Below are 11622 nucleotides of genomic sequence, written 5' to 3'. Positions count from 1 at the left end.
CAAAAGAGTGGTCAGAATGTGGATGTGTTTTTCAATGCTAAGTTGCGGCTGTTTAGGCTTATGCATCCTGGTCAAATTTCTAGACAATCTTGGCGTGATTTTTACAATAATGTGGCTAAGAATTTGCTGTTTTCTGATTTAGCTAGAGATATGGCGAATTTCATTGAATCTATGCATTACCTGGAGGATTACAGTGCTTTCTTGACTTATTTGATTCGCAGAGGTCAGCATTATATAAGCTGGGCTCGTTCTGGACACGTGTCACCTGAAAATGTAACGTCCTGTTATTCTCAGGCTATGGAAGGGTTGAGGCTAGAGGATTCTAGGGAGGTAAAAGCTAGGCCTGTAATCAGTGAAGTGCATGTATCTGATATGGAAGGCAGGACTGAGATTGGCGATAATAATGCGTGGATTGAAGGGGATGATGATATTCCTTGGGATCAGGTTGAGAATGTGATTGGGGCTCTGAATTCGAAGGCTAAAACTATGATTTGTTGGTATTGTGGGAAAAAAGGTCATGTAGTGGCTAGTTGCTGGCAGAAGAGAGATGGCAAGCCGCCAGCTCCTGATTCTCGCATAGGAAAGACCAAAGCTAAGTTTTTCTCAGCCGGTAGCGAAAAGAAAGATGGTCCTGGAGTGCCTAATAATAGGGTAATACCTGAGCAGTTTCTGAAGAAGACAGTCAATCAGGTGGGGCCTGTTGTGGATAGGTGGGGCAATCAGGTGGGGCCTGTTGTGGATTCTGAAAAGAGCAGAGATGAGAAACAGTATGAGGCTATGATTGCTGACATAGCCAGAAACAATTTTCAGCAATATCCTATGTAATGGATATGATTGATTCGATGTATAAATCTCATTTTAGGATGAAATTTATAGATCGTTCTTTTATTCATATTCATTATATAGGCTATAGTACTGTAAATAGTTAATTTTGCTGTTTTGTATTCATATTATTGCTCTCAACTTTATAAAGTATTACTGTCCTGTTTATTCTTCAGTCAAAGTGTGATCGTGTTAATGAAAACATTATATATATATATTTATATATATATATATATTTACTATATATTACATTTTGATAGGTACCTATGCAAGGTAGAATACTTCGAGAGGTACTTACTTGTATAATAAATTGAACAGTATGTTGGCGGCTGGTGACAGATGGGGGGCTGACTGCTGTGTAGTGGAATGATGTATATCTAAAATATATGGATATACTAATTAATTATAATGACTAGTGTTTTCAAGAGAATGTGGAGTTTTTGAAGATAACTAAAATGCCTATTTGTGCGGATTTAGAATTTCTTGTGCCTGGGGTTGATATTCCGGTGAAGGAGTTAGGAATTATTGATACAGGAAATAATTTTAATTCTTTGATATCTAGAGAAATTCTTGATAAACATGGAATTGAGTTTTGTCCTGCTAAATTATCAGCATATTCAGTAGATTTAAAGAAAGTTAATATTATTGGATATGTTGAGTTGAAATTTAGATTTGCTGGGACTCAAGCTGTGTTTACGGAGATATTTTATGTACCTGAGGTGACGAGTAGGTTGGTAAATCTTGGATCTGATTTCCTGAAAAAGAATAAAATTAATATTTGTTTGGATGAAGATAAGTTTGAATTTTGTGGGGAATCTGTTCCTATTAATTCCTGTTTACAGAAACAGGTGGTGGCAGAGATACAGAAAATTCCTATTTTGTCCGGACGAATGAATTCTGAAATTCCATCTAAACCTACCTTGCCAGGGATAAAGGAGGGGGGTGGGTTTGGAGAGTTATATTCAACAAAGTATAATGTGAAGTTGCTGGAGAAAACTATTTTTTATCCTGGAGGATCTACCGCTGTGGTGCATGTGACTGGATTAAAGAATGATGGGCTTTGGTACGTGTCCCCTAATTCTTCTAAGATGACAAGTGGCAATGGAATTATGATTATTGAGGGGGTGTATCAGCCACGAAAAGATGGGTCCTGCGTGGTTAATGTGGTTAATGCGTCAATAAAACCTATTACCTTGCTGAGAAATGTGAAGATGGGGCATTGTTTCATCATGGATAGTCAAGATGTTACCTGTAATAAAACAATTAATGAATTGGATAAGCCAGAAAAGTTGTCGGGGCAAAAAATGCATGAACGGGTACAGTTTATTATTCAAAAATTGAAGTTAGATGAAAACCAGATGATTAAGGAAAATCCAGAATTGAAACCCAGGATTATTAAAATTTGTTTGGAAAATTTTGATATCTTTTCAATGAATGATTCAGATATTGGTGATTGTAGATTAATGACATATAATATAGAATTGTTACCTGGAGCTAAACCTGTGAAGGCCAGAAATATTCCTTTGAATCCAGAGTACGATGCTAAATTGAAGGAACAGTTAACCAAATGGCTGGATGCTGGCATTATTGAGGAGGGTTTCTCGGATTGGTCTAGTCCTATTTTTGCGGTGAAAAAGAAGGCTGCACCTGGAGCAGAGGCTAAGTTGAGGTTTGTCATCGATTTCCGCAACCTGAACAACGTGACTAAGCGGGTGGCGTGGCCGCTGCCACTGATCTCGGATAATCTGACGAAGCTGGGTTCTGGCAAGGTGTTCAGTACTCTTGATTTGACAGCTGCCTACCATTCGATGACTATGGATGAAGACTCTAAACCGTTGACAGCTTTTAGTGCAGCAAACAGGATGTATTTGTTTAACAGGTTGCCATTTGGGTTGTGTAATGCACCCAGCCTGTTCTGTGCTCTGATGGATAAGGTGCTGTCTATCCTGCCAGGTATGTATGGATTCTGTATCAGCTACTTGGACGATCTGATCGTGTTTTCATCAAGTCCAGAGGAACATGTAGAGCATCTGCAGGCACTGTTTCAAGTTCTTAGGCAGGTCAACCTGAAATTGAATTTAGATAAGTGTGATTTATTGACTAGAGAATGCCATTATTTGGGGCATATTATTAGTGCCGATGGATTGAAAATGAATCCTGCATATTTGGAACGGATTAAGGATTGGGGGCAAACCTAGGACAGGGAAGGAGTTGCAGAAATTTTTGGGATTTACTAATTACTACAGAGGATATTTTGCTGATTATGCCAAGAAGTCGTGCAGGTTGGATAGTCACAGGAATGACACTATAATAAAGTGGACAGAGGAATTGAACAGAGTATGGACTGAATTTATGGAAATGTTCAAGACTGAGATGTGTAAAGGCTATCCTCAATGGGATAATCCTAATCTTTTTATCGTGGATGTAGATTATAGTTCTCAGTATTTTGCAGGGATTATTTCGCAAGAACAGGATGGTGTAGAGAGAGTGTTTGGTGTCTGTAGTAAAAAGTGTAATGCTGCAGAACAAAATTATCCTTCCTATAAAGGAGAATTAGGTGCATTAGTATATGCATTAAAGAATTTTTTACACTTTTGTAGGTTTCGTGAATTTTTGGTTCGGACAGACAGTATTTCACTAGTGCATTATAAACGTTGGGCTAAAGGATCAATAAACGGTGTCACCTATCGATGGATAACTTTCTTGCAAAGTTTTGACTTTACAGTTATCCATCGACAGGGGACTAAGCATGTGAATGTAGATTATTTGTCGAGAACTGAGTTAGATTGTAAGGACCATCGACTGAAGGATTGTCAGGGGTGTAGAGAGACAGATAATAAAATTTTGGATCCTTACCTGGATGATTCACCATTTCTGGATCAAATCTATTCTATTATGCAGGTACATTCTGCAGAGGATGAGGCTGATGTTGAGTTTGTCTGGCAAAGTAGTCTTCAGCAGGACGAGATCCTAAATGAAATAAGATTATGGATATTGGAAAGGAGACAGTTGTCGTCTTATGAGAGGGCGGAGCTATCGGGCAGAAAAGAACTATTATACAATCTTATTGGCCATATGTATGTGCTAGAGGGGGTTGTAATTTTCAGACAGCCGTTGGCCGAAGGGGGTTTTGTTGAGAGGCCTGTGGTACCTCTTTCTTTATACAATGATATATTTGATTCAGCTCATGGTGGATATGGTTCTGGACATAGAGGTGTGCAGGAGACAATACGTAAGATAAATGAGAGATTTTTTATGCCTGGCGTAAACAAGTTTGTGGAATCGAGAATACGAAGTTGTATTACATGTTTGAAAAAGGCTGGAAGTAATCCTAAACATGTTTCACCTATAACTCATTCTGTTCAAAGTAGTGAAGTTTTTGCTAATATGTCAGTGGATCTAGTTGGACCTTGGACTCCATGTTATCATCAGGGACAGACGGTTAAATTTGTCTTAATCATGGTTTGTCTATTTTCTAGATATGTTTTTACATGTCCGTTGGTTGATGCTAAAACTGAAACAACTGTAAAGGCTATATTGGAAAATTTTGTACCTACCTATGGTTTATTTAGAGCTTTGAGATCGGATAGAGGTACAAATTTTACAAGCAGTGTGTTTAAAGGCGTGATGAAAGGATTGGGGGTGGATACTGTCCTAATTCCCCCCAGGAATCCAAATTCGAATCCTGTAGAGAGGCAAAATCAAAGTTTGTATGCTGCTTTAAAAGTAGATGAAAATCATGGAACAAAGGACTGGGCTAAAAAATTACCTTTGGCTACGTTGGTGATTAACTGCTCCAAGAGTACTAGAACTGGATATTCTCCATTTTTTCTAGTTTTTGGTCGGCAGCCACGTATTCCCCTCGATTTTCTATCACCAGTCCCGTCAGTTGAATCTTCATCCTCGCGGTCGTATTTGGAATTTCTGAAAAATATGGAGGATGTAATTAAGAGAATTTCTACAAAATCCAAGTTATATTTAGAGGTTCAAAATAGACACAGAGTACAGAGGGAAGCATTAAGAGTGACAGATGTTTGTTATGCTTTCTTTAATATTGTAAAAACTGACGTGTCCAAGAAATTACAGTCTTTCTATGGAGGGCCTTTTATTGTAGTTAAGAAATTTTCGGATGCATTGTATGAGTTGGCACCTTTTGGGAATAATCCCATCAAGAAAAATCAGGTTGTAGCCAGGGATAAAATTCGAAAAATTCATGCTCGAACGGAAGTTCTAGGGGAGGAGGTTAATTTTAACGTTTTTCCTTTACCTGAAATTTGTCCGTCCGATGAGATATTTTTGGAGGTTGACAATATGCCTGTAGAGAAAGAAACTGTAGAGGAGAGAGAGAGTGAAGATGTTGTGTATTTGTCATCTGAAAATGATGGTTTTGAGTTGGCAGAGGAAAGACAGAGTGACGAGATTCAGGAGAAGGAGAGTGAGGTTGAGGTTGATAATGACAGAGTTTCAGGGGATGAAAATAGAGAAATTATACCTGTAGGTGAAGGAGTAGAGGTGGGAGTGACAGATGAATCTGTGGTGCCTGCTCCTGTAGCTGAGGGTAATTTTGACGAGGTTGAGCTTCCATCGGAACAGTCGTTTTTGACTACGGCGCCGCCGCAATCTTCACCTGAAAGATTAGTTACAATTAAGAAAAGTGGATCACGGGTGGCGAAATATTTATGGGACACTGGAAGGAGGTTAAGATCTCAGGTAGGGGGTCCTGTGGTACATGTTCAGATAGGAACTCGAGGACGGAGAAAGTAGGGAAAGGAGAGCTGATAATAATTATTTTTGAAGAAAATAATATTATAAAAATACATATAAATATTTAAAAAATATATTATAATAAGAGTTCATGAATTGTTATTTGATTATTTTAATAACAAATATGTGCTGACAAAGCTAGTAGGTAGAAAGTTACCCTGCAATGAAAGGCTAAATCAGTTGATATTTGCGGGTGAATTGGTGAACAGTTATCAGCTAATAATGTCTGGTCATAATAATAAATTCAAATCAGGTAAATATTTTTTAATTTGGGGATTGTGTTTGTTACCCTGTGGGGCTGATGTGATACCTGTGCTAGTAAAGGAGTGTGTTGGCGGCGGTCCTGAGTTGAGGGCTTCAGAATGTACAGTATTTGGTCAGCATGAGTTTAATGGAACAATCAGCGGTCATCTGTTAAAAAAAGTTGGAGTGAGATTTTTGCCCGCGGTACAATGTCACGTCGACAGAACGGTTCACACCTGGTATTGCGGCAAATATAGCCATCTGCATTTAGGGGCACCAGCTGTTGTTAGTAGTGATGAGTTAATTTCTAGTGAAGATTGTGAAAGGATGGAGGAACAGAGGGTGTTAGACATAGATGGACGACGGTTGCCTGTAGCGTTTTATGACCGGTCACTGACTTATTTTATAAATGGTACCATCCTGTATGATGATATGATGACGTATGGGATTGACCCTCAGTGCAGAGGGGATGGTATTTATTTAAATAATACCTTTGTGCCTAATACTTTTCAAGAAGTTCAGATTACAAGTTATTTGAAAAATATACAAATTTCAATGTTACCTGATAACAGTTGTTTTCTTGAGGATCAGTTCATTGGTGCACATTGTCTGGAGTCTGATCTGCGGCTTGGGCTTGATCGAGTGATAGTTCACAATAAATCACAGGAAGATAGACGTTATTTTAGTTATTTTCGGACTGTTGAAATTGTAAATTTAACTTTGTTTACATTTTCTAATATGGCGGATGATGCTAATAATCAGGGTGGCCAAAGTTGGTTGGCGATTTCTCCACAGTTTTCGTTGGGATTGAAACTGGGGAAAAAAGTGGAGTTTTCTGACTTTCTGACTGAATTGCATTATTTTCATACCAACGTTCCTGATGTATTTTTGTGGATGACAACTGCTAAAAAGAATTTTTTTCCTTGGATGCGAATTGATTGGTTGACTAATAGTTGGCAGCATTTTGTTATGGCTGTGATGGGTGCTGCTGGGGTGGTTATTGGATTGCTGTGTGTTGGTTGTTTAGGCAGACTGTGTAACTGCGTTAAATTTTCGTGTTATCGGGAAAACAGTAATTAAAATTTGGCATCCCTGATAAATATAATTTATGTAAAGTATTTCGTTTTGAATGTCGTCTTATATATGAAAAATGTTAAAATATTAGAATATTAAAATGTTAATATTTAATTATTGATTATTATCAGGAAATGGAGACGGGAACGAAAGGCGGTATCAGCGGCCGTCTGGTCGGCGGGAGGAGCGTGAACCGTCTGTTGAGATGTTGGATGTTGGTAGATCTAATCGGCGGCATGTTGTGTATAGAAGAGATGATAGGAGGCAGTATGATGTTGAATCGCCCAGGTATGAGCCTGGATATGATGATGAGGACGATGTTGGCAACGTGAGTCTTGAAGTTTAGCTTGATTCCAGGGATCGTCTGCCTAGTGAACAGAGTGGTTCGGAGATAGACAGTTGGACTGAGCCTACAACGGACAAGCCTGAAAAGGTGGCAGATACTGGTTCTGGTGAGGGACGGCGCAGATTTGGTAAGTTTGTGCCAAATCAGGCTGCTGGGTCGGTCAGATCTAAGGGAGCCAGCAAGGCTTATGATGATGCTGGGGAAGGTACTTCCAGAAGGGGAGCCAGCAATGCTTATAATGATGCTGGGGAAGGTACTTCCAGAAGGGGCGTGGTCAAGCGGCCTGCTGGTGCAGATTCTCTTGGGCCTAAACAAAAGAGGGAGTTACCAGATTTACGTGCTGAGGTTGAAAGAAATAAGGCTGAGCGCAAGAATGACAAACGTGGCTTGGCGCCGCTCAGTGATGAAGATATAGGTAAAATCAGTAATTCTGTTGCTGTGACTCTAAAGCCTATGATTGAGGAAAAAATTCGTGAAGCTGTAAGAGAATCAGTCAAAAGTTTGAACACTGCACAGAAACTTTGGCAGACGGACAGTCATAATCGGATTAAAGATATGTTGGCCTCGCATAAGAGGGATCTAATGGACTGTATAAGGAAGGTAGATACAGAGATGCAGCAAATGGTGGCTACTACTGCACAGCAAAAGACTTCTTATATGGTACAAAGTGTACAGACAGCAATGACTGATAATTGGGAAAGTAGTTCAGCCAAGTTGGGACAGCAGGTGGGCCAACAAATGGAAAGTGTTTTGGCAGGGCAGGGAACTAAGGTTCAAGAGGCTATTTCTGAGATGGCGCAAAAGGAGGCTGAAGTGCAAAGGCACCTGTCCAACATTTTTAGTGAGCTTAGCGAGATCCGGCGCAGAATAAACAATGACTTACCGGCGGCGTCATATTGGCAGTTGCAGCAGGCTGGAACTTCTGACGGTGCTGGGGCTAACAACGGAGTGATGATGGTCTCGGGAGGTGTTCAGGTCACTGGTGGCGTTGAGATGGAGGTGGCAATGTCGGCAGATGGGCCAGCGGTTGCTGCAGAGGTGGCTGTTGCGAATGATACCGCATCAGCGGTAAATGATGCGGTGATGGTTGCTGTAGGAGGGCCCGTAACTGCTGCAGCGAGTAATGCTGTCATAGCGGCAACAGTGGGCGTTTCGGCTGAGGTTGGTGGAGGGGCGCTGAATACTCCTCCTCCAGTGGGTGAAGGAGAGGAAGGACTGGAGGCCGGGGTTAATTTCGATGTAGGTTCACCCAGTGAAGACATTGATCCTAGTTTATTGGATCAACCTGATGGATGGTGAAACCATGCTTAGCTGGATGGTTTCAGAAGGGGGTAAATGTCATATATTTGTGTTGTGATGTCATATATTTAAGCTTGCAGACCATATGTTAGTTGTTACTCTTAATTACTCTTTAATTGCTCTCAGAAAGAATAAAGAGAAAATATATTTAAGTCAGTTGATATTGAGAGTCCTAACACAGAACATTATCTGGTTTGGGTTCGAGTCTTTATTAAGACCAATACAGCTATTTACAGACATCCTATTACTTTATATAGTTTGCATAAGCAGATATTCTACCCCTTCAAAGTGCATAGTTAATTAATACATTGTATTAATTAAACAGACAGTCATCCTGTTGTTTGGTGTCCTGATATACAGACAGACATCCTGCTACTTCAGAACTATCCAGCTTTGAATAATCAGTAGTTTTGACTTATTAACATATTTAATCATTTCTAAATATAGTATCAATATATAATCTTATTTACTCAAAAACTGCATTTAATCCAACATAATAAATACTTAAAAATCTGTTTGCATTTTGAATTGAACATTAAGTCTACTCTATCATTAACTTATGTAAGTCTGTCTTTATCACAATAGGAATAAGATAATAGACAATTCAATTTGGAAGCCAGGAAAGCCATTTTAATAATTTGATTTCATAAAAGAATTGATATGTAAGTGTATAAGTATTAATGCATCTTTCTTCCCCACCTTAACAAGAATTTCTTAAAATAGGTTAAAATAGGAATACAGAAAAATAGCTTTTCCATTTTGTCCCAGAGATAGTTATGATATTGTATTTATCCTAAACTGAACTTCATGGAAAAAGTTCATTAACCATGAATCATCATAGTGAATTTAGCTTTGTCCCTTTTTATTTAAACTTTTGTTGGTGTAATATATGGATTTTATAGCATTAGCCCATTGTTGGTTCATAAAAGAAAACTTTTTTGAGCTAAATATTGTAGATATTTTCATTTCAAAATTTTGGGGGTCCCTAAATCCAATTATCTTTGCAACTTTTTGTCCACATTAATATCTTTGTGGTGTAAAGTTTTGATGTGAAAATAAAAGTTTCAAAGCAATACAGCTGAAATATCAAAGAGCTAGAGAGAGTTTTGGTACTTTGTATTCTTACAACTTTTGAATTAGTTGTATATTAATAAATCTGCTAATTATTCATTGTATGCAGGTACTTATATGAAATAGCAATGTTATTCTTGTAGTTAGTGCTTTTTATTTTTAAGATACTATAATTAATTTGTTTGCTTTACTTTAAAGAATATAATTTGGTTCATTTAATTTAAGTAAAAGTTGATTTACAAAATAATGTAAGACACTGAAAATTTTGTTGTTCTGAAGTTTTGTTGTTTATAAAGTCTACCTAAATGCTTTTTGCACTAAACTGCATTAGCAATAACAAATTCACCTGCCCCAAATTTAATTCTCAAACATGGAATAATTTCCCCTCAACCTTTGAATTCTAACCATGTTTACACTACAAATTCTTATACATTCTTGCACTTGGATAGATTAAAATATGAACTCAAAGTAACCATAGATGCATTGGTAAAAACGAAAAATATTTTGCTTTACCAAAAAATTAATAGATAGCATGAAATGTTTATTTTTGTCTCTACAATAAGGTTTCAAAAGAAATATAACACTATTTGTAAGGTGTTGAACCTTTTTCTTCAAGATGCGAAAGAATTGATGTTGAAAATAGTAATAGTAATAGTAATCAAAACCTAAAGAGAGATGGTTTACATGAGTAATTGAGCTAGTTATTTTAAGAATGAGGGAAAAGGGCAATTATAGATACGCTAAAATTCAAATATAAACTTTGTGTTTTAATGTCCAAATCTTAATATACAGGGATAAGGGATAGGAAACCTTGCCATTAATTAGGTCCCGGCCTAGATTCTAAAGGGATATTGCAACTTTTACAAATTCCTATCAAACTGGCGGACGCTCCCAAGTAGCTATCGCTCTAAACCACTAAGAATCGGCCTGTTTTGTATTAACCAATCACCAATTGGCGGAAATTTTAGAAGCAGACAATTCTAGAAAAAATAATTATTTGTCTGCTACTAAAAAATAAATATAAATGGTGTTAGATCACATTAGCTTAATTATTAAATCTGCTTAGAGGTAAACATTAAAAAAGGGCCAAATAGAAAAAACAAAAATAACGGGATTATTTTTTTGAAAGAAGGTAGCTACAAATTTTCATTTGGTAGTTTATAAATAAGATGTTGTATTTTGAATTTTAAAAATTTAATACGGAATTGATACAACACCTTAACCCTAATATTTGTACAATACAACACAGTACAAATCTATCATTACATAATAGTATCCAAAGAACTTGATAGAATGTTACCCAAGTGCATATTAATTTATTTATTTTGAATTTTAATTAGCAATGAAATTTTCAAATAAAATTTTTACTCATTAATAAAAATGCAAATAATTCAAATTAAAAGATGTCTGAGGGAAACCCAACGATAGCTTTCTGACAGTTCAAATTACCAAAGTAAAAGACACACACACACAGTTTTTTCATTAGCGTTTATAACGAACTACTGCGCCATCCCAAAACTGGTTTATTAGGCCTAGGCTTGAAATAGGTCTGAAATAATATTTTCCTACGTTTCCCATCTCTTATCCCTGTTAATATATTATTTTATAATTTTAAAACTACCTTATTTGTTACAATATGTAATAGGTAGTACAGTTTTGCTTAATCAATTTCTTCAAGAAAATAGGAAAAATGAAGAAGACAGATTCATTATTTGAAATTCTTTGCAACTAAAAACTCCTACTTTTACAAAGTTAAAATTTCTATAGTTCCCACCATGGATTAGGTTTCTTGTTTAATACAATTTTCTCTTAATCCCAGACAGTTTTTTTTATTGTAAAAAAAGGTACTTTTTTATTTCAGTTTTACAAATTAAATTACAAAAAAAGTGTAGGTAATGTTAAACTTATTGTGCAGCAACTCTATAGCTTGATCATAAGCTTTCGTCTTTTAGGAAAACCTTTATTGTAAACAATTTGTCTCGTTGAATTTTTTATTTATGAAA

General features: G+C 37.0%; 1 protein-coding gene across 1 annotated transcript; it reads right to left on the bottom strand.

The window, feature by feature from the left end:
* Nucleotides 1-244: 244 nt before the first annotated feature.
* Nucleotides 245-5444, bottom strand: LOC145311747 (uncharacterized). Its single transcript, XM_080150724.1, has 8 exons — nucleotides 5315-5444; nucleotides 4592-4746; nucleotides 3679-3792; nucleotides 2311-2888; nucleotides 2015-2071; nucleotides 1537-1577; nucleotides 1121-1199; nucleotides 245-742 (listed from the first exon to the last, which is right to left on the bottom strand). Exons 4-8 carry the CDS (start codon nucleotides 2498-2500, stop codon nucleotides 720-722), a joined length of 390 nt encoding a protein of 129 aa, XP_080006850.1. The 5' UTR covers nucleotides 2501-2888; nucleotides 3679-3792; nucleotides 4592-4746; nucleotides 5315-5444; the 3' UTR covers nucleotides 245-719.
* Between the last annotated feature and the right edge of the window lie 6178 nt (nucleotides 5445-11622).

Source organism: Acartia tonsa, chromosome 2 (genome assembly GCF_053477335.1).
Source record: "Acartia tonsa isolate MP-2025a chromosome 2, ASM5347733v1, whole genome shotgun sequence".
NCBI lineage: Eukaryota > Metazoa > Arthropoda > Copepoda > Calanoida > Acartiidae > Acartia > Acartia tonsa.
Note: the sequence above shows the minus strand (reverse complement) of the source record. Positions and strands in the feature narration are given on the sequence as shown.

Bases quoted from the DNA above. Each gene is read 5' to 3' on its own strand.
- LOC145311747 (XM_080150724.1), bottom strand. From the start codon at position 2,500: ATGACAAACCTCAACTTAGCCTCTGCTCCAGGTGCAGCCTTCTTTTTC. The intron at 2,072-2,310 runs GTAACAATTCTA...GTTTTATTACAG, and splicing joins CTTCACAGGTTTAGCTCCAG to GTAACATCTTGACTATCCAT. The intron at 1,578-2,014 runs GTAATAGGTTTT...ATTCTTTTTCAG, and splicing joins TCTTCACATTTCTCAGCAAG to GAAATCAGATCCAAGATTTA.